This window comes from Pithys albifrons, chromosome 7 (assembly GCF_047495875.1).
Source record: "Pithys albifrons albifrons isolate INPA30051 chromosome 7, PitAlb_v1, whole genome shotgun sequence".
NCBI classification, from domain to species: Eukaryota; Metazoa; Chordata; class Aves; order Passeriformes; family Thamnophilidae; genus Pithys; species Pithys albifrons.
Genome location: NC_092464.1, coordinates 46,078,465 through 46,106,291, shown reverse-complemented (window position 1 = coordinate 46,106,291; position 27,827 = coordinate 46,078,465). Strand labels below are relative to the sequence as shown.

The 27,827-nt window shown below is 42.1% G+C and overlaps 1 protein-coding gene across 2 annotated transcripts; it reads left to right on the top strand.

Moving 5' to 3' along the window:
- Positions 1 to 31: 31 nt before the first annotated feature.
- CDCP1 (CUB domain containing protein 1) lies at positions 32 to 27,000 on the top strand. 2 transcript variants are annotated; one of them, XM_071561367.1, is made up of 10 exons: positions 47 to 237; positions 6,041 to 6,105; positions 12,967 to 13,170; positions 14,460 to 14,816; positions 16,542 to 16,910; positions 19,509 to 19,736; positions 20,111 to 20,491; positions 20,812 to 21,177; positions 22,428 to 22,509; positions 23,710 to 27,000. In XM_071561367.1, exons 1-10 carry the CDS (start codon positions 152 to 154, stop codon positions 24,158 to 24,160), a joined length of 2,589 nt encoding a protein of 862 aa, XP_071417468.1. In that variant the 5' UTR covers positions 47 to 151; the 3' UTR covers positions 24,161 to 27,000. The 2 variants fall into 2 exon arrangements, with proteins under 2 accessions (XP_071417467.1, XP_071417468.1); XM_071561366.1 differs by lacking the exon at positions 6,041 to 6,105 and having other exon boundaries at positions 32 to 237.
- Positions 27,001 to 27,827: the final 827 nt, after the last annotated feature.

Here is a 27,827-nt window from a genome sequence, read left to right as displayed (position 1 = left end):
CAGCGCTGCCATCCGGGAGGAAGAGGAGGGATTTCACCTGCCCCAGCCCGGCCCGCCCCTCCAGGTGCGAGGTGGAGCAGGAAGCGGCGGCGGCGGCGGCGGCGGCGGCGGTGGTGCCGGACGGACCCGCGCCCGCCTCCGCGCCGGACCCATGCGGGGAGATGGCGGCGGGCCGGGCGCTGACCGCGCTCCTAGCCACGCTCCTCGCCGTCTCGGCGCAGCTCGTCCAGCGGCAAGGTAGGGACGGGGACGGGGAGGGGGATGGGGATGGGGCGGTTCCCCTACCCCTGGCTCCGTTCCCCATGACTCCCACTCTCGGCGCAGCTCCCCCTCTCCACCCCGGGCTCTCTCCGTCTGTCGGCTCCCCATCACTCCGTCCGTCGACTCCCCATTACCCCGACCCTCGGCTCCCCGCCACCCTCGGGGCCGCCCGGGCTGGGGGAACCCTCCCGGTATGCAGCTTCGCTTTGTTGACCGCACCGTAGGCGAGAGACCGGTTACTCTGCCTTTATCCCCGTGTGTTGCTGCTGATGTAATAACTATTAGTTTTTAAAGGCGAGGGCGAGAGTGGGGATAGGGTAGAAACGCATCCGTAATTTTCGTGCGGTGGGACATTCAGTTTCAGCACATCTCGTCTGAACCTTCCCTTTTCTTTCTCTATGGAAATACTAGCCAGATAAATGATTTGATCGTTACATGCTCGCTTGCGGGAGTATTGATTATGCAAATAAATTCACAAAGTCCTTTTCCCTGGACGCCAGAGAGGCAGCTGAATTCCCTTCGAAAGGAGGAGGAGTTCTGAGGACCGTGTTCTGTGTCGGACTGTGCAGTCATGTGAGCTTTTCAGCAAAGAAAATATTATTTTTGTAGAGCAATGGATGCACTGTAGGTGGAGGGAAACAGAATGGCTTGTATGCCTAGCTGGGTCAGATAGTTTACTGGGACTGCTGCTCACTACCATCTCTGCATCTCTTGAAATTCCTGGATGCTTGATGCAATCCCATGTATCTAACTCATGAATAATCTTCTTAAATCCTGTCTGTTACCCCAAAAGAATTCCAGTTATGATTACAAGGACAGTGTGTGGGGTTTTCCTCAATTTCCAAAGCTGCTTGGTTGCAAAAAAATGCCCATCCACCAGTCTAAATAGTCTGGTTTTTTGCTATTAGTAGTCCTGTTAAAGGCTCTTCTGTACAGAATAACTGGTGTCACTTGCAGTGACTATGAATAACCAAGTCAGAAACAAAATCTATGCCTTTTTAACATTTCTCTTATCTTTAACTGCTCTGGTTCTACTGAAGTGGGGATCGTGCCATTTTATCATAAACAATACAGTCTAAATATTGACTATGAAATTGAACAGCCTTGAGATTTAAGTTTCAAACTGTGTAGTCTTTAAAATAAAATATTTGCATTTAATGTATTGCCTCTGAGTTGAGTGAATGACAGCTATTTGCCTCTCTGAGCCTCTCCAAAGGAAAAAGAAAGAATATTATGCTGTAGTTAATTGTATTTTGTTTCCAGAGAAAACAAACATTTAAAACCTTAGATGGGTCAGCACTAGAAGAAGAGAAGTTAGACTTTCCAAGGGCTTAATTCAGAGGAACCACTGACCTTGCACTCGGGCAAACCCTGAAGTTGCTCTGTGAAGCAAAGTTAGTAACAGTGAAGTTGCACAAAGCATCACTGATAGACCCAGTGGTTTGCTGCCGCTGGTGGTGGCCCCTCTTCCTGCCTCCTTCAGTCCCTTCCTTTCCAACTGCATGTTTCTGGCTGCTGGTCTGTCTCCTGCACAAGCACCGTTGCTCCTGTGTGCCAGGTCCCCTGTCATCCTCTCAAACTCTCTTTACTTAGTGCTTTTCTTCCTCATTATGCATCTCCAGTCCCACAAAAAAGAGGTGGCTCAGTCTCAGCTGCACTAGAAGCACAGGTTGGCAAGCTGATGGTTGCAATGGTGTGAGCGGGAATGATGCCTTCCCAGGTTTATTGGCAGATCTTATATGCCTGGTGTGTCCTTAATTCCAGTGGGAACTGCTTTTGGTATTGCACAATGAAAACTGTAGTTGGAACATATCCCAGAGCACACGTTTGCCCCAAAAGCCCAAGGTAGCTCAAGTTAAGATTTCCCCCCACACCCCTAATATAGTTTGTAATTTTTAAGGAGTTCCCTTTGTCCTGGTACTGACGGAGGTACTCATTGGCTGTGCTGTTGCTGTGTTCTGGCTGTAAATTGCAGCTGCCTCTCCTTCAACAAGGCCAGTTTAGGCTGGGTGTGCACATGGGCTGTGTGTGAGGCACACATGCCTCTTCTGGGAAGGGATGATGCTCTTGTGAGAGAGCTACAAATTTTGGTGTTCTCTAAAGCTGTCTCTTGTCATCCTTGATGAAGTTCGTTCTTCTCTCACCCTCTCCATCTCCCCCTTCCCAGCAGGTACAATGTTACAGTGGTGTTCTTACCATCCTGTAGGAACATGTGGGTCAGACGTGGCTGGTCACGTTGTATTCAGGGAGCTTGTGGGTTTTCTTGAAATGCAATTATAGGTATGACGTGAATTATCAAGTGAAAGATTGGTTAAATTAGAGCTGGAAAACTACAGAAAGAAGTATTTGGTGCGATAGCTGTGTGCAGACGTGAGAGTTTGAATGAAGTATTGCGTATCTGACCTTTGAAAGTGTGTTTTGCAACTTAAAACATGTTTCTTTGCAGTAGTAATAATAATCAGATTTTTATGCTGTCTATGAAACATAAACAAATATTTCCAGTTTCAGGTATACTTATAAATGTGATAAAATCTGCAAAGGTGTTTGGGGCTTTGTGTTTAAAATGTCATCGTTATGATAAGTGAATTTACAGATAGTGCCATGTTGATTCTTGCTCTACCCTCCAGTTAACTTTTTCTTGGCAACTGAATGATTTCAGTATGCGTCAGTCTTAACATGTAAAGCTGCTTCCTTTAATGAAATTAAAAAACCCCAAGCTGTTAGCAGGGTCTTTCTGTTATTTTGACAGAATATAAATAACCAGCCTGTTTGTTCTCCTCTGAAACTCAGTGGAAGCCAGATTATTTCCATTGTGAATTGCTGTTTGCTCAGTCAATTGAGACCTCTCCTTTTAAGACCACAACCAATGTGCCTGAGTATTCGGCTGTAGCTTTTTTTTTGGCGTGCCTCATGCCATTTTCAGTCTGGAGTGCTTAGTTTTTACTCTCTAGAAGATAATGTGTTTATAGTAAATTGCTTACCTGTAGTGTGTCTCAGTTCTGGTGCTACTACCTTAAATTCTCCACCAGAAAATACACTCTTTTTTTTCCTTTTTTGGTGGGTTTGAGATGTTTGGTTTTAACAGCTGAGCCTTGTCTTTGTATGTTTTTCATTCACCTATAAGTCTGAAGGGATGTAAAGGTAATGTGAAGGCTTAAGTTGGTATGTGAGATGGTGGGAACATGAAAGTATTTGAGGATTAGTACACTGAGCTGAACTTACTGTCCATAGCAGCACAAATGACCACCAATTTGAGTGCCCCTACTAGAGATCCTCAGTAAGGTTGTGGTCTCTGGAATTGTGTGTGAATGAAGTTTCTCCAACAGCCCTATTCTTGGTCATGGGCCTACTCATATCCAAAAGTGAAAATTCCAACAAACAGCAGCTATTTGGCTGAGAAGTGGCCCAAGAGAGAAGAAACACAGTGTGGTGAGCCAGCTCCTGAGCTTGGCTCCTTAGCTGGCTGGCATCTTTTTTGTGCCTGGGGTTGTCATTTGATGAGCTATGGTGGCTCATCAGCCAAAAAATAATTAAGGGAAAGCAGGCTGAAAAGGATCATTTTTTGGCATTGGCTCAAGGCAAAGGACTAGACAAGGGAAAAACAAGGTGGAAGGATTGGAGGCTGCTGAAGCTCATGGTCAGAGTACCACTATGGATCTGTGACATGGAGCAAATTTTTTGTTAGCTAGAAGATTGTCCTCCTCTCATTTTTATTACAGCTTCTGTGTGTTGTCTTCCTACACTGTAACAAGAGTTTCTAGACAGAAATCAGGGTTTGTTCTATGAAATAATGGAAGAACCTTTTCCCTTCCTGGTATTAGGTGTCATTTGGGTCAGTTGTGCTAAGGCGTGTTAATTGCTTATATGAATTACCTTTAAATAATATTGAAATAGAAAAGAAAGTAGGAGGAAAACTACTGGAAAAAAAGAAGTTTTGACTTTTTGAAATATGCAGCAGCAACAGTATTTTCACACATAAATATTGCTGGGGCTCGGTTTATTGGTTTAGCCCTTATCCATCTTAATTGTTATTTATACAAGTCACAGCTGCCAAACCCTCAGTCTTATGTAGAGGCTGAACAACTTTGCACTGATTTCATTCCAGAAATGCTTTCTATTTGAAATAGCATGAGAAGCCACCATTTGCTGAGAACAAAGTCAAGAGGCTTTTGGCTTTACCTCTGTTGACTTAATATGGGTGACAGGGATATGTGTTTGCAAATCAATGTAGGTCAAGGGTGAGTAACCCTTTTCCTTCTTCATCAGTTTTACTACTGATTACATTCTCATTTGCTTTTTATAATTGCTGATGGCAAAACATGACCTTCTTCGGGTTCTGGGCAGTGGTAGACTAACGCAACACAAGAGCAGTGAATGTGTGTGGAGCTGTACCCCTTGGTGCTATGGCTGGTGTGGGGTCACTGGTGGTGCTGGGTTATTGCTGGGGCTGAGAGGGGGCAGCTGAGTGTTGCTCACTATTGTCACCAGCGGGCTGTACTCTTGAACTGAGCTGCACAGTAGTTTTCTTACTGCAGCAAGGTCCTCCTGTTGTCTTCTGGGTATTCCTTTGAGCCCTCCCTTTGAGTGTTTTCTTGCCTTGGTCTCCACACAAGAGCTCCTAGAAAGACTGAGCTGCAGCAAAGCATGTGTTAGGCTGGAGGATATGGGGAAGATGGGCTTGGATGCCAGTTTTAATCTAAATAGACTCTTTTTGGCTTAATTGTTTAGGTTTCTGTTAAAGTATTTTTACAAATCTGCACCTTTAATAATTTCTCTAATTTATAAACCTTTGCACACCTGGGGGAAAGACTAAAGGTATCACCTTAACAAAGCACTTCCAGCAGTTTCTGGGACATTATTCAACTCACTGATGCTGCTTGGGCATCCCTGTCAAACTTCAGCTTTGGAGCAGACAACACACCCACTACAGCAGGGGTTGGTTGTTGAAACCAAACCATTAACCTGTTCCTGTAAGGCAGCTGGTGGCTTTTGGTGCTCTCTTGGTAGGATTCAGCTGATAGAGCCATGTCACCATCCCTCAGCTTGAAAACTTCTCTAATTTCTTGGAGGTGTGACCATACAGTTTCTTCTTGCTTCACATCTGCTTGTGCCACCAGGGTGTGAAGGAAAGGATGTGGCCTGTGCTGTGCTTAGCAAATTGTTGGCTGCTGACTGCTGTGTCAGGGCAGAATCTTGTGTTTCTGTATTGACTGGCGACAGAGGTGAGAGTTTGCTGCCTAGTGTGGATCATATTGATAGGATGTCTTGGAAGACCTTCAGAAGGAGACAGCTGAAGAATTCTGACATGATGTCTAGTAAATATGCATTTCATGTAGCTTAGCAAGATCTAGTCTGCTCCTGAGTGCTCACACTGCCAGTACTATGGGAAAAGTGATAATTTTTTAAATATATCTCTTGTAACAGGGGGAAAAGTCTCAACTTTGCCTGTTGTGTTGGACCCCTTTTAACAACTGTCCACAAGGATGCCATGGGACAGCCCATTTTGGGCTGTCCCTTTTGATTTCTTGTGGCACAAAGTGAGTGTGGTTACTTGATGTCAGAGCAAACTCTTATTTTGAGAGGTCCAATAGCACTGGCATTTTGGAGCTGGCTCTGGCTTTTATGGGTCCCTGGGCAGAGCTGAGAGAGCAAACTTTGAGGAGTGAAAAGGGATGATCTCAAGTTCCTCAGAAGTGAGAGACAAAGAGCTGACTGCAGGATGTTTGGCGTGGGAGGGACCCCTGATTGTGAAATGTTCTTTTACACCTTTGCTAACCAGAGCCAAGACTGAAGAGCTGCTCAGACATGCTCCAAGATGTTGCCCTCTTGCTGGCTTACATCAAGGTAGGAATAAACTGTGTAAGCAAACAGCTCCTTGATCAAGGGAGGTTCCTGCAGTGACTTGAGTGGTATCAGCATTCCTTGAGCCAGTGTGACATTTTCTTGTGAAGTTGTACAGACTTGAGTGCTGTACATTTTGTAAGTTGTATATGAGCTGCTGGTCAGCTGGCAGTGTTTGCTGAGCTCTGGAAGCAACAGAACTGTAAAATAATAATTAAGAAAAGGCTGCTCAGAGACAACATTCTCCTTTACATAATTACAACTAAGCTTGCCAAATCCTCAAGTGTCTCTTCTTGTGAAAATCAAAGCTTCTTTTAAAAAATTTCTTTATCACAAATTATACAAGTGTCTTAATTGTCTTCAAAATTATCTTTCTTCTAGAGAAAGGGGTAGAAATATATAGAGTTTTTTTACTTATGTTAAATCTATAGGTACTTTATTCCTGTTATGCATTACAAGTTAGTGAATTAACTTTAGAGTGAGCCAGCTTGTTGGCCCGGGGTGCTAAAAGATCTTTTCTGGGGAATTGTGCTGGAATGGTTTGTAACATCACTCTGCCAGAAGTGTCCATCCTTCCTCCCTGATGGGGAGGGGAATGTGTGATATCTCACCTGCTTTACATCCCCTTCTGTCTTATCAGTTTAAACAATCAGTGAAGATTAGGGGGCTGTACTGTGATGTCTGAGGAATGGATATTCTCCCCCAGGTGCCCTGTCCTGAGATGTGGCTGCCAGTATAGCAATTGGCAGCATCTATCTGTGGGAGTTTACAAGCTTTGCAGATTTTATTGCTTTAGTTTTCTGTGTGATTCCCTGAAAGCAATCCTTTCACAAAATATGGATCTCGTATCCTAGTCAAACGTGATGTTGGAAGACAGGTCCAAATATAAGGAGATCATCCTGCAATGTAGAGAACAGTTAGTTTACAATTTAAATGTAAACAGAAAACCTGGTTGCTTTGTAAAGTCCAACAGGATTTCAGCAGTTTGCAGCAAGAAGGGTTGGCTGTAATTTGTGATGATGCTTGTGGTCTTCCATTTGCTGCTCTCAGCACAGTTTCATAGATGAGAGGGGTCCAAACAGTGTACAGGTCCCTGACTAACTTTGCTAAGGGATGGAAAGCAATTACCTGGATGGATGTTGCAGGTGAGATTGGAGGAGTGGATGATGCCTGGGCAGCTGGGTGCTGCAGTTAACTGGAGAGTTGGACTGAAATTGTCAAAGAGGAAGTCAATAAGACAGGTGCAAAATTATTGAGTTGGCAAAGCAGGGAGATGTTCTCTTTCAAACATTCTTTGCTGTGTTGTTGGCAGATATGAGTGCAGTGAATTGTGTTGAAAGTGATGCAGAAATAGATGTTCAGATGCAGCTGTTTTTACGTATTTTAGCTGAGCTATTGGAGTGTTTGTTCAGGATGCAGGAGCTTGAGCCAGTGGTCCCCATCAGAGAGGAGACAGCCTTGAGGCCCCCTAGCCAGGAGATAGGTGTTTTGGATAGATTGCTCTGAACATGCCCTGCTAATACTGCTGTCTCCTGGTCTGATGCTATCCAACAGATCAGAGAGAGGAGGTGGTTTGGTTTGGAACTGAAATAACTCAGATTATGGCTGGGTTACTGTGTTATTAAGCTGTACCCCTTTGCTTCCCACCATCTTGCAGTGACTCTTGCCGTCGATTATGTGTACTGGAATAACCTCAGCGGGCTATGAGTGTGCTGGCAGGTCAGCATCCCTGAAAGGGCTCAGAAGAGATGGTGAGCTTTCTAGAAGAGCCTTCCAAGCTGTAGAGCAAACAGCATCCTGGTGCTATCCTTGTCCTGAGGTGGTGGCATGATATGCAGCAATGAATGAGTCTGCTCTCTGGAGAGGTGTGTTGGTTGTGTGGGTTCAGATTTCCCTCGGGCAGAATAGGGGTTTGCATGCAGGTATTTCATATCCGCACTGAGTGTTGCCACTACTAGTCTTCCACCACAGCCCGTCTCCTCCAGCTGCTGCCAGCTCATAGATGGTGGCTGAGTCAGCCCCATCCAACTGGTTTTTGTTAAAGATGGCTGTAGTGGAACAAGCCCATGATTTAACCAGAATGAGAAAACCCAACAGTTTTTGTACATAATTCTGGGATTAATTAACATCTGAGATTTTGTTGTTGGTAGCTCTTGTGGGTTTTGTTTCCTTGGTCTGTCTGGTTTTCTTTTTTGATTGTTTTAATCCATCCAGTCAAGTCACGTGAAACAATCCATAGATCCTTATGAATAAATTACTGCAATAAAGTGCAGCTGTTTAGCGAAAACTAGTTGGACTCTGTTCCAGCTCCTGCTTTGTTTAGCAAGGCATTGTGCACAGCCATAAAAACTGCTGTTCTGCCAAGTCCTTTGCTTGTACATACTCATTCACACTCTTTGTGAGTGCCACTGGCTTGACTACTCACCAGCTCTCTTCTACTTTGCACTCCCCTCTTGTAAAGGAAAAATGTCCTTTTGACACTTATATACACATGTATTAAAATCGCTGTAAGATTAGTGTCAGGTGCAAACACTGTACTTAAATTTAGGCTAAGCTATTTGAAGTAATCCAGTTTGTTTTACATTTTGCAGTTTGTTTCTTACCCCAGTGGGAAAGCTCTGAGAAATAACATTGATAAAAATTTTGGAAATATCATGCTGTTGAAAAAAAAGCTAGCCAAGGTGTGTTTGTGCATTACTCTAGTGATAAAGAGATGCTGTGATGAGACAGCTGTTGTGAAGATGCGTTCTCGTTCTTAAACAAGCACGAGCAGTAGAAAAATCCAGATGTGTAGGTTGAGATTAGGGCTGTGGAATATCCAGAGGAAGCAGCAAAACTGTAATTGCTTAGAGGAAAAGAAGAACAGGGTGAGATCAGCTGTCTGCGTCAACTTGTGAACCAGCTTGGGACTGGAGGCTTCATTTCTGACATCCTGTAGCCCAAAAATGTCGTTGTGTAGACAAAGACGAGATCCAGCTTGGCAATGCTTCCTCTTGTTTGGATATCCTGTGTGTCACCCCTGTGCAGCAGCAATGAGGCATGGAAATTGCTTCTTTTCAAGAAACATGTCCAGTTCCCGGTAATCCTAATAAAAAGGCATGCAGTGGGAATCCTAGACAAAGACAGATTAGTGTGAGTCATGAGGAGATCCACTTGTGTTTATAAAAGCTCTCCAGTAAAGGTGCTCTGTAAGTGGTCTCTCTATTGTGCTGCTTGTGTGTGGCTGTAGTTTGGGGGTTTTAGCCATTTGGTCATTTATTTTTAGTGACTGGATATGCTTTCTGTATGATTCTTTTATTCTATTTTTCCTATGTAAATTAGATTTGATAGTCTAATGTAGCTTAGCACATCTCCAGCTGGCTGCTGTTGATACTACAGCACTACACTCTTATTTCTTGGCCAAAATTATGATCCATGCAGTTTCATCTGTGCAAGCTGTTTGTTTATGCACTAAAAGTATCTGTCCTCAAGTGGGTTTCTAGCAGACAGCTTTGCTGTGCCTAATTTGGTATAGATCTACATCCTTGCCTGCTGGGATGGTGATACATTGATCCTTGGAACACTTCTGTGCTTTTGGGCAGGTCCTGGTTAGGAAGGCTGAGGCTTGGGTCGCATCTATACTAGAAAGTGACACTGACCTGACAAATATTTTATGTTTTTGCAGAGGGATCAAATGGATAATGATTATATGTTCATGAAGTCAGTAAGAGGAGAGGGAAGGAGGGAAAAAAGCCCAGGCAGACAAATTTGGGTCTTTAAAGGGCTGGGGAAGACGATGCTTTGTTTTGACCCTTGAAGTTCCTTGGTTTCAGCTCAGGGTGCGAATTTGTTCTGTTTTAAAATTAGTCATGTGCTTAAGGCAATGCTTACAGTTATTCCTCATGACTAAAATTCAGAGTCATGCACCAGCATGCAGTGCAGAAGTGCTGACTGTTAGTGGTCCTGCTGTTTTTCTTTGTCCTGCCAGGTTGGTTGTATGGCTATGCTGAACCAGGGATGGTAAAAGGAATAGTGATAAGTGTTTGACCAGAAGGTTAGAAACAGACTTTTCAGTAATACTTATAAACTGTTGATGAGTATGACAATTATGATCTACAAGAAAGAAGCCTCTTTTGTCTTTAAATATTAATTATTGGTATTATTAACACTTCATATTATTAAACATCAGAAAAAAGATGACTGTCATAGTCAAAGGTATTCTGTGCACTAAGTGTGATAAATAAAAACCCCGAAAGAACCCAAAAAGTGTCCAGTGGTATAGGAAACAAAACTCAGGGCTAGGCTGGAAGTAGTTGTTTCACTTTCTCTTCTGAAGACTGCTTCCTCCTGAAGAACGAGGAGGAGCAGAACTGATTGCTTGCTTGGCTTTACTCTCTTCCTTTCCCCACCCCATGGACATTGCCCCTGCAATTGTCCCCTGTGTGCTTGGAAGTCATTGCACAAGGCAGTTCCTAGGCTATGCTGTCCCCTTTTTTATTTCCTCAGGAAAACCGAGATTGAAAACCTCTGCAAAAGTATTTCTAAGGCAAAACCCCAGACATAAAGTGTGCCAGCATTTGGAAGATGCAGGAGAATTCAGTATAGGTGCTCAGGTTAGAGTACTATGCTATCACTGAAAGCTGTGAGAAAGTTATTCAGTGACCAGGTTCTCACTAGTGGTATTAGAGACTTGATAAACTTGTGGTTAAAAGTATGTGCAGCAATTTTGCAAGTCTCATGGTGTTTGAGATTTTCATTTAGAGCCTTTGATCCCGAAGACAAATAGGTAAGGCAGTTTCAAGGGCTTGCTGAGTCTTTTGACTCCAGGCTTGTGTAGAAAAGCTAGAAAGACTACAAAACGGCTCAAGACCAACAAAACTCAAATAAAAGAATGATGAGGTGCCTCTTTGAGTACCCTACTCTGCCTTACATCTTTTTAGTCATGAGATGGTTTGATACCTGGTGTTAACAAGCCTGGAACTGCAATGTTCCCAGTGGCAGGGAGGGATAATAGCCCGTGATGGCTGCTCAGATCCTGGGGTTTTGCCAAACATTACAGTAAAACTCAGGCCCTGCAAAACCGTGCAATTGCTGTAAAAATCAGGAGGTCTTTTAAAGCTCTCTTAAAAAGAACAAACTAGGTTTTGTGTGAAATGGAGTCACTAATGCAATAAGCTTCTCTCCGCAGCTGCAATGGCTTCAGTTTTGCGTTGGGTGGGTGCGTTTGTTGAGCGTTTCTGGCATGCTTATCTGCCATGAGAGGGTTCTGCTGATCAAGGATTCCCATGGTGTGCTCAGCCTCACTCCCCACAGTCCTTACCAGCTGAGTCCCCAGGTCTCTGGGCTTTGGCTAGCATCCTTACTCCTGTGGCAGTAGCAGCTGGTATGGACTGTGCTGACACTCAAGGGATGGCAAACAGTTGAACAGAGCCTGGGGCATCCTACAGATGTGTTTTTGTGAGCCAGTTGCTCTCCTAAACCTTCCTGGCATGCTGCCTGGCAATGGGAATGGCTTCAGAGGTTCCCTCAGGGTACTGTACTGCTAAGTTTGCCACAGTAAATCTTTCTTTCTTGGGGCTAATGAGCAAGAGGATTCCCAACCTGGTGAATGGGCAGAGCTTTGTCATGCAGCCCTGCGTGACATCCCACTCAAGGAACAGATATTTTTAAACAGAACTTGGAGCAACCTTATTTCTAGATCTCTTATTATTTTTTATATAAATAATTTTTTTTCATGTACACTAGTAACAGAAGTGCTGTAGACACTGTGATTATGTCTTCCTGGCACTGAAATAAGGAAGAGGGAGCAGTGAAAACAAGTACTGGAAAACCGACTGACTGACCTGTCCTCAGATTTTCATCTGGTGCTGGGATACGGTTGAGTTCAACACTTGTTCCAGCCAAGTCTAGTGTCTGTCCTTGCTAGGCATCCAACTGGTGCTAATAACTTTCCTAGTCATCTTGAATGTCCAGTCAGTGCTCCTTGGTGGCTTATATTGTGTATATATTTTTAAAAGACAGTTGGGTTTGATCAGTTTGTTGGTAAGCTGCTGGCAATAAAATGAAAGATTATTCAACAAGCAGTTTATTCTGTGGCTCCAGTATTTCCTGTGAGAGCTGCTGCTGCATCTGGTAGTGCTTGAGGATGAGTTGAAATTTGTGAAGTGTTTCTGTAAAGCTTCAGGTCGGTGAGGGTATCCAAGGAGGTATCCAAGCACACATGGTCTGTCGCAGGCCACAGATGCCATCAGTGCTGGTGAGGGGCATAGCATGGACATCCTGTACCTTTGGAGAATGAACTGTAAAAGGTGGGGAGGGTGGGAGACAGCCATGACCGCCTGTATAAGTGTCTGTTAGTATGTGCTTTTGGTAATACCTCATCTGCTCTGCAGTAATTGTTGATCTATACCCACAGATTCACTTGTTACCATTGAGTGTGATTAAAGTTGAGGCTTGTTTTGTTGTTTGGCTGCTGAATAAACTTCCTGAATTGAGTGATGACTTCATGGCTACCTTCAGAAATGAAGCAGGCTGTGTGATAACAGACTGAGAACCAAGTCAGGAGAACAAAAGTTTGAAAGGAATAACTGAACTCCTTTTAAAATGTGAAATAAATTACACTATTGAGTGTAAACTGGAGCAGAACTGGTTCTGCACAAATTTTGTGTCTACCTCTCCTGGGCACATGCAGCAAGTGTATTTCTATGTTGTCTGTGCTGACAGAGCCAACACATTTTCTATTGGTACAATACCAGAGACTCCTGAGAATGTGGATGCTAATATTCCTTTGAACGCTGTGGCATCCGTGGAGATGGGTGGAAAAGCTGGTGTTGCTCATACGTGCTAGTAACAAAATACCTCTGTTATCTATTTTTTCTTTCTTAGCTTCCTTTACAGTCTCTCTTCGTAAAGTGGACAACACCACAGTTATGATTAAACTGAGACCTGGCGTTCCACCAAGCTGTCGAATTTACATTAAAAGTGTCACCAGATCTGAACTCATGATAAAGCCTGGGGAGAATGTGACTTTTACCTTTACTTGTAGTACTCCAGAGCAGTATTTCATCATGGAAATTCAGAAAAATATTGGTAAGATACAGATTTTTAATTTTTCCCCAATGGTAATTTTTCTCCAGTAAACCCACATACCTTACTTTCCTATTACTGTATTAAGGTATCCTCTGTAGTCTTGGATAAGAAGAAATCTTTAAACAAATAACCTTGAATTATTGAACTATGCAAGTTAAAGAAGTCTGTATTGCAGCTGGCACAATTAATGTTAACTTGTCTTTGTTGAAAACAGTTAAATGGAAGTTTGTTGCACCAATTCCTTCCTGCCTTTCTTTTTCCCACAATTTATAAACCCATCAAAGAATCTTTTTTTCCATGTCAAAAGCCTCTGAGCACTTATAATAATATATTATGTATTTGATGAAGAGCTTAACTGTGTCTATAAGGACAACAGAAACACTGAAGACATGCACATGTTTCTTTATATTTAATGAATGTTATTGAAGTCAAGAAACTGAATATTTGCAAGCGTAACTAAAGCTTCATTTGCTTTGAATATTTTCCCTGGTGTATGTACTCTTTAATGGCAGGAACACATGCTACTTCACAACCATGTCCCAAACTTCATTGGGCATTCAGTCTTTAGTAACATCTTCATTATTTTTGGGGTGGTGTTCAAGGATAATTCTCTTTGTGTTTTAGAATTTTATTAATATGATTCATGCAAATAATAAAACTCGCAATATCTCCTGATATATTTGCAAGATGCACTTGTGATATTTCTTCTTTTAAGTTGAAGCCTAGACATAGATTAAAGTATGCTTATTTTGAGTGACAATCAATCATGAGGATTTTTCAGATTAAAGTTTCCTAGGGTCTCCCCAGAATCCTGGGGCAGTTGTTTTTGTTTTTCATTTGGGCACCAAGGGAACAGAAATACAGTTCATTGCAAGCAGTAGAAAATTTAATGATGAATAATTTGACAGGAATTCTCTGAGTGAGATGGGATAAAATGGATTCTCTGCATCTGAGATTTCCAGCTCTCTTGATGCTGTGTTTTTCCCTTTTACCCATTCAAACTCTACCCTATTCAGTAAATTCTTCAGCAAACAAGGCAGAATTCTAGAGACAATGGAACCCTTCTGTTAGTCAGCCTGACTAAAGCAGGTTTATCCTGTCTATTCTGTGGGAGAACTGTTTAGAGACAACATGTGACTGTGTTACAGGAGTGTCTTTTAGAGCACGTAGAAGAAAAGTTAAGTGCAACCTAAAAACTGTTAAAATATCAAGTAAGGAGAAGTGTCAAATTCCATGTTTACTTGAGTGGATTCCAGAGTGTATTATGGCTCTTCTCTCTCCGCATTTAGACTGTGTGTCAGGCCCATGTCCCTTTGGAGATGTTCATCTTTACCCACCGGGGCTGCCTCGCCTTAGCAGGACTTACATCTGGGATGTGAAGGCCAGTACAAAAGCTGGACTTGAATTAAAATTTTCTACGCCGTGGCTAAGGCAGATTGAACCAGGAGGGACATGCCCAGATTTCATTAGCTACAATATCAACAGCTGTATCGATAAGGCCACGGTGAACATCGGCACCTTCTGCAGGAATGGCTCAGTGTCTCGCGTCAAGTTGCTGGGAGGAGTTGTCATGTCTCTGCACCTCCCGTGGGACTCACCTCTCACCACCTCAGGCTTCAACATAGCTAACAGGGCTTCCATCAAAAGTAAGTATGGAGCAGTGTCATTTCTTCTCACCTGACCTAGTTGTGGTGCTGCTATCCCTAACTCCCTTCCACTTCATCTTTTGTGGAAACTATTGTATAATTTTATCTTGGTAAGCTGATGCTCTTCTGCACTCAAAATATCCTAGATTGGTCAATTAATAATTGTGGACACTGTTCTGTTGCTGCTTTTATTCCCCTGGAGAGGGTCCAGCAGAGGGCCACAAAAATGATTAAGGGTTTGGAGCATCTCTTATGACGAGAGACTGGGAGCTGGACCTGTTGAGTCTAGTGACAAGAAGACTGAGTAGGGATCTCAATAATGCATATAAACATCTCAATGGTGGTGTGAAAAAGATGGTTCCAGATTCTTTTCAATGGTACCTAGTGACAGGACTGGGAGCAATAGCCATAAACTAAAATGCAAGGAGTTCCACTTGGACATGAGGAAAAACTTCTTTGCATTGAGGGTGGCAGAGGACTGGAACAGCTGCCCAGGGGTGTCATGGAGTCTCCCTCTCTGGAGACATTCCAAACCCAGCTGGAGATGTTCCAGTGTCACCTGCTGGAGGTGACTGTGCCTTGGCAGGGGGGTCACACTGGGTGATCTTCAGGAGTCCCTTCCAACCCTAACAATTCTGTGATTGTGCATTTCCAATTTCTTTAAACTTCCTAAAACTTCAACATACATGCTCTCTTGGTTTTGTGTGTTCAGCCAGGTGAGACTAGGTAACATAATTAGAATGAGCCAACAGAGTTATTTTCTGGTTGCAGTGTGTAGTTTATTTTTAAATGAAGCTTCCTTACCTTCTGGAGCCTCAAACCGTTGACTCTCTTCAGGAGAGACATGTGGGGAAAGGAGAAACAGTGCTTGGGAGGCATGAGGCTGCTTAAATACAGTTACCTGTTTCAACCTGCACAGTAACACAAAATAATCTTCCTAAAATACCTGAAATATTATTTACCAATCAGTGGATTGTTTTGTGATCTCATGACAAATCCTCTTTGGCAGGCGTTCTTGCTCTGTGCTTGAATTCTACAGTTGTTGCTTTCAGTTATAAAAGCAACCTGGTCCAGGTCCAAGCTTCTAGAACATGAGTTTTTTTGTAACTCTTGGCACTCCTTGAAGTTGCACATCACCACTGGAGTCCTAGAGTGGGACCATAATCTCTGTGTACCCAACTTCACACTGCCAAGAGTCATCCAAGCATAAAGTATGTTACACAGACTCCACAGTTCATAGTCATGTTTTATCATGCCTGTTTGAGGCTCTTTGTTGGTGTGCTTTTGTTACATTCTGGAGGTTTTTGGAAGGATTGCTCCATGCTGGTATAAAAGCTCACATCTTTTGTTTCCTAAAACTCAGTGAAGCAGAAACAGTTGTCAAGTTTCACATTTGCTCTTGAAAGCCAGGAATAGAAGTAGGAACTAGGATCTTTCCTTTCACAATAATAAAAGCTTGACTGTCTGCATGCTTGAAAGGTGAACCCACTAACTGAAAATGCAGCATTAATATATTTCTTATATTTTCTGTAATTGAAGACAAAAGAATCAACTTGAGTATATGTTTTTGTCTGAGGGTTTTGTAATAAACTACCCTGTAGCTGAAGTGGATGATCTCACTGTAAAAACAAAAACACTCTGCTGCTGTGGTGATAGGTATGTCAGTATGTCTTCATTAATTGAAACTTGTTTTCTTTATTTTCTTCCCCCTGCCCCATGTTTTAGGGTTATGCATTATTGAATCCACTTTGGAGAGGGAGTCTTCCATCACCCTGATGTCCCCTAACTACCCACTGGGCTTTCCAGAAGACGAGCTCATGACGTGGCAGTTTGTGGTTCCTTCCAGCATGAGAGCAAGTGTGTTTTTCCACAACTACAGCCTCTCCAACTGCGAAAGGAAGGAGGAGAGGGTAGAGTACTACATCCCTGGCTCCCCCAGCAACCCGGAGGTGTTCAAGCTGAGCGACAGCCAGCCTGCCAATATTGCTGGCAGTTTCAACATGTCCCTGCAGGGCTGTGATCAGGATGCCCAGAACCCAGGCATCCTTCGCTTGCTCTTCCAAGTCGTTGTTCAGCACCCGCAACTTGATGAGAGTAAGTACCTGCCTGCTCCTTCTTATTGCTTTTGCTTGCAGACACTTGGACTGAGCACCACAAGGGAGAGAAATACTCTTTGTTTTGTTATTTTCCTTGAACTTGGGTGCCTCTGTGAGTTTAAGGTGGTGGGTTGCCAAGCAACACTGAGGCCTGTTTTACTGCCCTTGGTACCAATGGCCATAGCTACAGCAAGGTGAGCAGTGATGCTGAAATTTGCAATTTGCAATGGAGTATGAAGCTCCCATGTAGATTTTACACTGTAGCTTGCAAATGGAGGCTCCTTTCCCTTTCCAGCACCTGACTCATGTAATTGAAAAGTACCTTTAATACCTGCAGTATCAGGTCTTGCATGTTGTATAGACAAAGCTGAGCTTTTCCTTCTGACTGTGTTAGCTCTGAGAGTCTGATCAAGCCATCAAGCAGGGACTGTAACTGCTTGGTTGGAATTGTCTGGGCTTACGAGCTGCTGCCTATTCTCCAGTAAAGAGATCAAGTCCAAGCTCATTTGGACAGTTTTGCTTTTTATTGTAAGGTTCAACATATTAATGACTGTTTATAAAATGTGAGCCCAGTCTCCTGCTCTCTCCATGAGCAGTTGCACTTAGTAAGGTGACCCCTGCTGTCATGATAGGTAGCAAGATGCATAGCATAAACTGGTGAAATGAGAGATGTAAAATTGTCTCTGAACATCATCTAGTGTGAAGTCACATTAGACACAGAAGTCATCAGGATATTCCACTAGGAATATCCCCTATATATTTGGATGTTCTTTGTTTCTTTCTCTACACTATGAAAATAATTTGTTTTTCTAGCCCAAAATTCAGATTGGTTTAACACAATGACTTGTAATACTAGAGCCTTTATCTAAAAACAGGAATAAAAGGCCTGACTAGGTAACGAGCTAGTGATTTGTCCTCTGACTTATCAGCTCTGACCTCAATTCAATGTGGAGGTTAATACTCAAGGTGCACTCACTGCAGAAGAAGAGGTGGAGGAAAGTCCATAGTTGACCACCACGGTGACAGGAGCTACTTAGTGGCTTTTAAAGGGATTTTAAAGGGAATAAAGTTTGAATGGCCTGTGCCCTAAAGCCATATTTCCAGAAAGGGTCTGTAGCATTTCACCACTGCAATCCTCCATTCTTTATCTCTCTAGGCTGGCTCCATTTATATGCAACAAATCCTCACAAATTTGTTGTTAGCAGAATTGTGTTTGTTTACATTTATTGTGTGTTCCATCTTGGAAGCTAAACAGAATGAAAACATTGTATTCAGTTAGTCAGCTTTATTTCCCTTCTGCTTTGGAAAGCCTGAAGAATTTTAATATATTTATGGCCAGTAGACAAAGATGATAATCACCTAAAAAATTGAAAACAGGTTGTCCTTTCGTGAATGAAATGCAAGTAATAAACCACTTGGATTTAAGAGACAACAGTTGTTTCTCTAGAGATTTTATAGGATTTCATGATTGATTTTGTAGTTATATAAATTCTATCAAAGATTCAAATTCAACCCTCAGGTTGCCATCTGCAACGTTGCTCTTATTAAAAATGCATTAGTATCTGCATATTCTCAAAACTTCACAAACATTTGGGTATTCCACAGCTGTCTGTGGAGCTGTCATTAATAAGAAGAAAATGTAGCTCTTTGCAGTCACAATAACTTCTTGATCTAACCCTCACTGTGTTTAGCTGCTACAGGAAAAAACATTCTGAATAACAAGTAACCTTGTGGTAGGAATCCGAGGTTCTGTGCTTGGTTGTGCCAATGACTTGGAGAATTTCACTTGACTGCTTGCCTTTTTGTGTGTCTGATTTCCCACACAGGAGAAAGCTATTTTATTCACATTTTGTGTATGACTTTGAGATACAAAGCTAAAGCTGAAACCAGAAAATGAAGAGTAGTAATAGAGTATATGTGTGTATACATATTTTTTAATTCTTTTTTTTTTTCCCCTGTCCTTTATACTATCATGGAATGATTTGGGTTAGGAGGGACCTTAAAAATTATCCAGTTCCAACTTGTCTCTGCCAAGGAACAAGGACAGGGGCAGGGACATTTTCCACTAGAACAAGTAGCTTTCTTTGACATCAGAGACATATGCCTTGTTAGCAGCATCAGGATGTTGTGTGGATCCAATATCTGTCTTTCCACACAATAGTCAATCCTTGTGAACTACACTGTGAGCCGTAACCTTGCATTTTCTCCTCTTTCTTTCTGTTTCCCCATTCCAGATGTTCCAAGTATTTGCAACTGCCCTTAACTTATATGGAAGAAGGTATTTACCCTTCCTGCATTGTTGTTCCAACTTGCTGTAGCTGCCCGTACATGGGACTTGGCATACATATGGCCCTGCTGTAACTGGAAAGGGGAAGGGAAATGGACTTGGTGTGTCGAAAGGCTCAAATATCTACATTAGAAGAGTGATACAATAGTTCCTGAGTTCATATTACATTGATGGAAAGAAGTAAATGTCTTAGAAATATATATAGAAAAAGCTGTAGCAGCTGCTTGTATAACAGGATGAGAAGAAGTGAAGTTCTGCTTTGCACCACAGTTCTTGTTTGTCATTGCTCTGGGATGCTTTGCCTTGCAGATGTTACTCATCTGGTTGACCTGAGCAAGGAGTGGAACATGACTGTGACGATACACTTCGAAGGGTGGCCCAGCCGTGTCCCACTCATGTCTGAGCCCATCTGCCTGATCTGCAAGGACCCTCGCACGTGCGACCGCGTCTTGACTTTAACGTCTGGCACCGTCTACAGGATCTCCTTCCTGTGCAAGGACTTGTCCCGTCTGAGGGTCACAGCCGAAAAACACATAAGTATGACTGAAGTGGCTTAATGTTGTTTCCTTGGTGTAGGATTTTCCCAAATGCTTTCACCTACCTGTAGAGAAAGAGATTTAAAGTATGATCTGTGTCTTGACTAGTCTGCAACAGTGTCCCAGTCAGCAAGTGATACAGCAAAAGTAGTATCTTGAGTGAAGGATTTTGAATATGTTTGTATCTGTTTGTTTCTTTGGTCTCTTGGAAGGAAAGCTCTTTAAATACAAACAATACATGTTTGGATAAAGGTTACTAAGAGAGGATGTTTTCTCATCTGGTCTGTAGTGCAAAACTGACAGAACTCTGTATGTGGCTAGATAACTCCTGCGCAAGAAGCACACAACTCTTGAGATTTGTTTTTGCGATTGCAGGCTGTGTTGATCTTCGGTGGTGTCAGAGGAGGATCTATTCCCTCTCGGTGCCCAAGGCTATTATGCAATTGCCAATTCGACTGCGTAAGTTTATTTGGAAACTCCTGGCTCCTGATCTGATCAACATAGAAATTACGTCTCCATCCTTGAAACTTCAGCAACATGTCCCAGAGCAGAGGTGCAACACCAGCTACAGTTACAGCATTGTTAGTGCCACCCCAGAGACGGAGCTGAATGTTGGTGTATTTTGTGCTGGTGGATCCATTGAAAAGATTCAGTTGAGGAATAATATCACCATATCCTTAAAAACCTTTGGTAAAGGATTCATCAATGAGTCTAACTATCAGGATTTGAAAATGTCTTTTGTGCCACATATTAAAGGTAAGGTGATGGGTTTTGTACTACTTTGTTGTGCAGTGATAAATCTCTCAATATGCTTATTAAAGCACATAAGGATAAGCAGAAATTAAGAGTTCAGTTCATTAGAGTCTAGTCCTGGAGCTATTGCTAGAATCAGTCTGTATCTGAATCAGTCAGGTTGTTTATTCCTGGAAGAGAGAAGGAACTTTGTACTTCAGGATAGATGGTTGTGGGAAGTTCTGCAGATATGACTGTGTTTAGTGTGATAATTACTGATGCAGGAGGGGACAATAATTATCAAAACTAAGTTTTCCTTTCTTTATTATTTTCCTTTACTACAGATGAGTGCATTTTCACTGTGAGTCCAAATCCAAAAGCCAAAGTTTACTTGCAGACTCCCAACTGGCCTTATGGTTTACCTCCTTATGTCTCCATATCCTGGTACGTTACTGTGCCCAGCAAGCAAACTGCCCGCCTGGGGTTCTCCAAGGACCGCATGGGCATCGCCTGTGAGACAGGCCGTGCCTATGTCAACATAAAGGAGGAGACTCTGGGGGCAGAGGAGACTGTGCGCCGTGAGGATGAGCTTCTGCCTGATCCCCGAAATATGTATCACAACTTCTGGGTAAACGTCTCCAACTGTAAACCTGTGGACAAGACACAGCTGACCTTGCAGTTCTGGGTAACCTTTGCTGACAAGCAGATAGGTGAGTCCTGTAAGGCTGTGATTATTTGTTTTCTGCCTGTTTGCTTGCTTTTCCTTGGGTGTAGCAGTAATGGATAGTGGTCCCCCTTGGATGTGGAGGGTTTATGAGATCCTGCCTTTGAAAATGTCTGTCCCTCAAACACTTTTGAGAGTTTCATCTGGGTACTTGTAGGAGCTGAGGAGGAAGGAGTGGTTTTAATGTGGTGGGGCTTTTTTGTGGGGAGAGGGATATGTCTGGGTTTTCTTTTGTTGACACAGGGGATTGAAGGGATGTGGGTAATAAGACTAGATTTCAGGGGGTTTTATTTCATTTAGCTTTTTAAATTGGAGATAGCAGACAGAATGTATAATAGTGTTTCTCCTTTCCAAGGTAACAAACCTGGTGAACAGCTTGGGATTTGATTATGCAAACTTACTCAATCCAAGTAGTCCTCATTTCATGTTAGCAGTTCAGTTAGTGTTCACATGAGCAAGAACTCATCCCCAGGACAGGTCTGACCATTTAGTGGAGAGTGGGCCCTGACTACTAACAGCAAAATCGACATTCTTGTTCTCTTTCATCTCCCTCAAAAAAACAGTTTGAAAAAAGAGGGGAAGGGGACATTTTTAGGATAGTCTTTGCTTATGTAAATTTGCTTCACATATGTACTTCCTCTTTACCTGTGGGAGACTGCTGTCTGTAGAAGTATTGGATTCACAGACTAAAGCAGTATCAAATTGATTTCTAATTTTTAAATATTTTTTTATTTGTAATGTATACTTCTTTTAAAACATGATGGTTTTTCTTTGCTCATGTATGGACTTGCCTAATCAATTTTATGACTCCTACAAAACCCCAGGTCAACACAACCTGTGTATTTCAGAGCAAAGGATGTTTTTGAGGGGAAGTTGTTGAAATGTCACTATTTCTTCTGTTGAATCTTTCTCTGTTTCTTTCTGCACTTTTTTCTCTGCTTGCCTATTCAGCCAGAGGTGTGTGAGATGCTGTGGGTAAGTTCAGCAGTGCATGAGCTGTATTGAATTCCTCGGGGTGGGTGGGTTGGTTGGGTTTTTTGGGTGTGCTCCACTGCTAACTGCAGGAGTTTGTTGTTGCTTGGCCTCCAGCCCCTTGGAAATGGCTTGGGAACTCCTGCTCTGCAGGCAGCTGGTATCATAGAAACTCTGGAGGAGAGATTCAAACCCAGATGGCTTTTAGGAGAAAGCTGGGTGTTCTTTCTTTTGCTGAATGTCCTTATCTTTGTCTGTTTGCAGACCTAGGAATCATACTTGCTGTGGTGGCTGGGACTGGAGTTCTCGTGGCTATTGGACTGACTGTGTGCTGTGTGAAGAAGAAGTAAGTTCATAATTTGGTGTATGTGACTTATCAGTTCAGGAAGGTATTTTGGAATTACTGCTGGGCTGTCTGTTTCATGTGTTGATACAGATCCCTTGAACCAGGGTCTAAAACAAGGGGTAGACAATGGTGGTGGAAGTAGTGTGACTCCAGCAATGCTTCTTCACTCCAAATTGACTGACTTTAAGAGCAGAGCAGCATTCCTGGAGTCATTACTTCAACCTGCAGAGCATTGCTTACCTTGGCCTTAGTACAGGCTTTTGGCTGTACTTTAGGTAAGGTGCTGGCTGGACTTCAGCAGCAGTCCCTGTGACACACAATGGACACATTCATTGTGGTTTCGTGTGTGACCCTATTCAAGTCTTTGTTCAAACAAGTTGTCAACTCACCCAGGTATACTAAGAGCTTTCTTACACCTACACAACATCCAGCAACTTCTCCTGGAGTTTGCACATCAAGTGGGAGCATTTTTCTAAGAGATGGGCCCGTGGGGAGAGAACTGGGTTGTGCAAAGCTTACCTGTGTAGCATTAGTCATACAAGCAGAGTCTGAAGTCATTGATACCTTGGGATTTCTGATACGTGTATTCTCAGTGCTGTCAAGATGATTGGGTCCAGAAGCTGTAAAGCTGGAATTAATTTATGCAATATGGTGACTAGAGCCCTTATGACCACATTTTCCTGCCACACAGGAAGGACTTTACAAATATAGACTTAAAAGTCTTCAGTTCAGCCTTCATTTTTTTCCAATTTAGGGACAGTCACTCAAGAAAGTATAACCAAGAAAAGTTCATTTAACTGTCAGAGGGAACCCACTACCTCATCTTCAGTAACACTCAGCCTTGTTTCGTGAGGATCTGGTGGTCTCTGGGTCTTATTCATGTCAGTGGATGTTGTGGGACTTGGTACACTGCACAGCCAGGACCCCAATGCCTGGGAGGCCATTGCAGTTAATCTTCCAAACTTCAGGGTCACAGAGCAGCAGTGGGTAACCAAGTAGTGTGAAGTTGTTTTCTGCCCTGTTAAAAAAAGCATGCCTTAGACTCAAGAGTCTATTTTTCCTCAGATTGCAAGTAAAGCCTTTAATCCAGGTACACTGCCTAACACTGTGTGGCCAGGATGGGTAAACAGAAGCTGTTATTGAGTTCAAACACACCAGACATGCTGTTTTAACTTGTTAACAATTTTGACTCTGTAACAGGAAGAAGAAAACTCAGAATCCCATGGTGGGAGTGTACAATGCTAATGTGAATACCCAGATGCCTGGAAAAAAAAGCCTATTCACAAAAGGGAGACAAACCAACGAGTCTCATGTCTATGCAGTTATTGATGATGCTGTGGTCTATGGACACTTGCTGAAGGAGTCCAATGGCTCAGTTGGTCCAGAAGTTGATGTGTACCGGCCTTTTGATGGACCCATGGGCAGCTTGCCACCTTCTCCACCTCCATTCTCCTTCAGAAAAGACATTAAATCCTCTTCTAACACTGAGGGGGAACCTCCACCTCTGACAGACACAGATCATGACACTTACACATTTGCTCATCAGAAATCCGAGCAATTGGAGGACAATGGAGATGCAAATATAAAGGATAAGGGAGATACAAGCATGCCCTTGCTGGAAAATAAGGAACAGAATGGTTTAGTGGAGTAATTTTATACCAGGTATAGCAGTTTCCTGTGGAAACACAGGTGTAAGGACAGCAGTCTAGGTGGGAAAAAAGATACTGAAGAGGAGTATTATTTTTAAATATATTTTGATGTTGTGTTGTTCTGTGTGTGTGGTTTGTGTTTTGGGGCTTCTTTTTTGGTTTTGTTTTTTTTTTTTTTAAACTTCAACTGTTGATAGCTTTCAATTTTAAAGTGAACATTTATCAAATTCAATATGAGTCAGGACATTCCAGGACTGCATGCACTTCTGGCTGTAAAACAGGTGCCAAAGGTACGCTTCTGCTTTTTACTAAAAAGGCATCAGGAAAAATAAAAATTTTTAGCTACCTGCTTAAAACTGTGGCTACTAGTAGTGGGGAGTTGTCCTGTTCAGTATTCCCTCCTTTCAAAGCAATTTGTTTGAGTGTTGGTTGGTGACTCTTAGAAGAGGCATCACTGTCTCAAGGCAGCTCCAGGTTGCACATATCTTCAGCAATCTGATAATATCTGGGCAAAAATGTGGGCATTGTCCTTTCCACCACTTGCAGCTTGAAAATTCACCATGTTTAACATGCCAGTTGTTATATAGGTGTAGTGAGAGACCATGTATGCCACCTGGAAGAGCTCCATGCCTGTAAATCAGTGGGATCACTTGAGCTTGGGTTCTTCTATTTCAAAAGGTAACTTATGGGTTTTCTCTAATTTTCAACTGATCTTACTATACTTGGATTGCACCACATCAGCCTGCCCCAAAGACTGTTTCTTGCTCTTGTACAAAAACAGTTTCAAAAGTCTAAACCAATTGGTGCTTCTATTCAGATGCCTGTACCGTTCACATTTTATTCATACCGTGAACTTCTCGTTGAAGTAACAGTAAGGATTCAGTGAAGAAATAATGATGTGGTCATTCAGCTATTTGTTAGTGCTTTTGAATTCACCTGTTACTGAGGATTAAAAAACCGGGTAAAGAAAACTCTGAAATGCAAAGAACAAGGGTGAATCCATAAGACAGACCATGTTTTAATTTTAATTTTTTTTTAATCAATCTGAATTTAACAACAGTGTTGAAATGATGGTGGGGACAGCTCTCAGTTTCTGGCAGGACTTGCGGTTCAGTTGCCTGGCTGCCTTTGAAAGGCAGCTCTTGAAATCAGGTAAATAACAGGTCCCATTTGAAGTGCTTCACTAGCATGCCCCTCACACCACCCTTTCTAAAACCTGTGCCTTTTCAAATGTGAGGGTCAGATCTTTATGCAGAGGATTACAGTGTATAAACAAAGTTGCCTTTTATTTACAAACATCTGTCTTGTGCAGTTTACTGAGGATGTTTATAATTTTGTGTGCAGCACAACGACTGGAGAATTTCTCTCCAAATATCTTACCGTGACTGTTTCTTACTTAGTGATACACAGAGGTGATATAAAACTTTTCAACAGTGTTGCATGCAATAATGTTAAACATAAAATAATGCTTAAAATTAAAATGTCTTTATTAGAAACCTCACTGTTTACATTAATTAAAAATGTGGATTTCTTCCTGTGTTAACTGTGCTGGCATTGCAGATTTACTATTTATTTGATCAATTGTGTGTATTTAACAGTGTGTACCATTATTCTGCTTGGAACCACTACAAGATTCAGTATAATGTTATATCTGATGCAGTTTTCTGTAGTATATAGCAAAACACATGCCAACTAAAGTGCCTTTTATTTTTCCAGGTATCTTTCTGCTTATTTTTATCACTTTTAATACAGTAACATGTATTTCTATATCTCTGGCTATTCACTGGGATCACATGTTTTGAAGTGTGCTGGGTCATTTTAATGTCATTTGAGAATTTAGAGATTTCTGCAATACTGATACCTGTTTTGCTCAGGTAACTGAATTGCCACAAGACATTTTTTATCAGAGTAGTCCAGTTGTGCATTTGTCTGATCAATGTTCCTCACTCCTGTTTTATGGAAAAGAAATGAGAAGTCTGTAAGAGAACTTCAAGGCTTTCTCATCCCCTCAGCTGCAGTTGCTTAGATGAATTTTTGTAGTTCATGTTCTGTCTAACCAACTGAAGAAAACATAGTGGAGTTCAGGCTTTTGTTCACAACCTCTTGATCTTTGAGAATATATATGATGCTTGTTGACTGACATTTTTATTTGTTCTATTTGAACTCAACTTCTGGTATGGCAATATAAACCTTAGTTCACACATGTTTCCAGTCTAAGGCTGACTTTCACTGTGCTTATTTTCATGTGTTTAAAATAAGAGTTCAGGCACAGATCCCAGGTTGCTTTTAATTAAGAGGAAGTTGTGAAGTAATTTTTTTAAAAAATAAATGAAATATGCTACTGCCAGCTAAAGTAACTAGTGTATCTGTGTGTGTGTGTGTGTGTGTGTGTGTGTGTGTGTGTGTGTGTCTGAACTCAGCCTCGAGTATTTTGATGTCTGATTTTGTAGCTCCACCATCACCCTGGACAATGGAAATGGGATTCCAGAGAATCAAGATTCCTGGGATAATATACTGCTGACTGTGAGTGTTCTTTTTTCTTGCATAGCCAATGATATGCTGTTAATTTCAGGTTTAAGGGTGTCTGTTTAGATCATTGAGAAGAGTTGTAAAATATTTGAAGCTTTCATATACAAATTAGTAGCTCAGGGCCTTTTCTGTAGGGTCGCAATGTTTATACTTTATGCATCTCCAGCTGGCACATACAATTGAATTCAAAATTATTTTCTTTTCAGAGATAATAGCATAACATTTTATGAGTAGTCCTTCAGCCCAGAAGTGACCCTTATGAAAATGTGTGAAGTCCATTTTGTTCTATATAAAAGCTCATGGGATCAGTACAGACTGATTGCTCTTTTGCTTGTTTGTTTTTTTTTGTTGTTGTTGTTGTTGTTATTGTTCATTTTGGGGCAAGTTTAATGCACATAGAAAATGGTGTTTGAATTCCCTACTGCTGACAACAGCAATTGCTGGGAATGGATTCTAGGCTGAATTAGTTACATCTACACTTGGAAGACATGGGAAACTCAACAAGGCTTGTCCAGTCCCAGGTCCTCTCCAAAACTGCCAATTAATATGAATGTAAATGAAAGTGCTTATCATTTGTATCTTTACTGCAGTTGTGCCATCCTAGAGTAATTCCCATGCAGTGGTCTTTACCTAAAAATGAAAATTTCTAAGTCTGTTTAACCATTTGTTAAAGGTAGGGGTCCACAGAAGGACAGCCTTTTGAAGAGCAAAGGGAAGCTCAGGGTTTTGTTGCCCAAACCAGCAAAGCTGAAAAGGTACTTTGTGCTTCTTGGGCTTGAATCTGTAAGATGTGGACAACCTTGAGCTGTCAAAATACTCAGTAACTGCTTTATTTTTAAGCACATTTGTGAATAGTCTAGTGCAATTTCCAGATAAATCAAGAGCCAAGGTACTAGTTTTTTTGATTACAGCAAAATTTGTAGGGCACCAGTAGGAAATGTAGAAAGTAATTTTTGTTGTTGACTCCAAACTAATAGTGAGAGTTCAACTCCTTGACCCTAGGGGGTGGGGGGAAAATGATGTTACTCTGAAGAAACCACCCTGGGATACGTGTGTGACAGAGAATACATTTAAATGTGTGAATGTTGGTGGGGAGGGAAAAAGCAAAACGCTGGATATGAGCAAAACACATCCATGTGC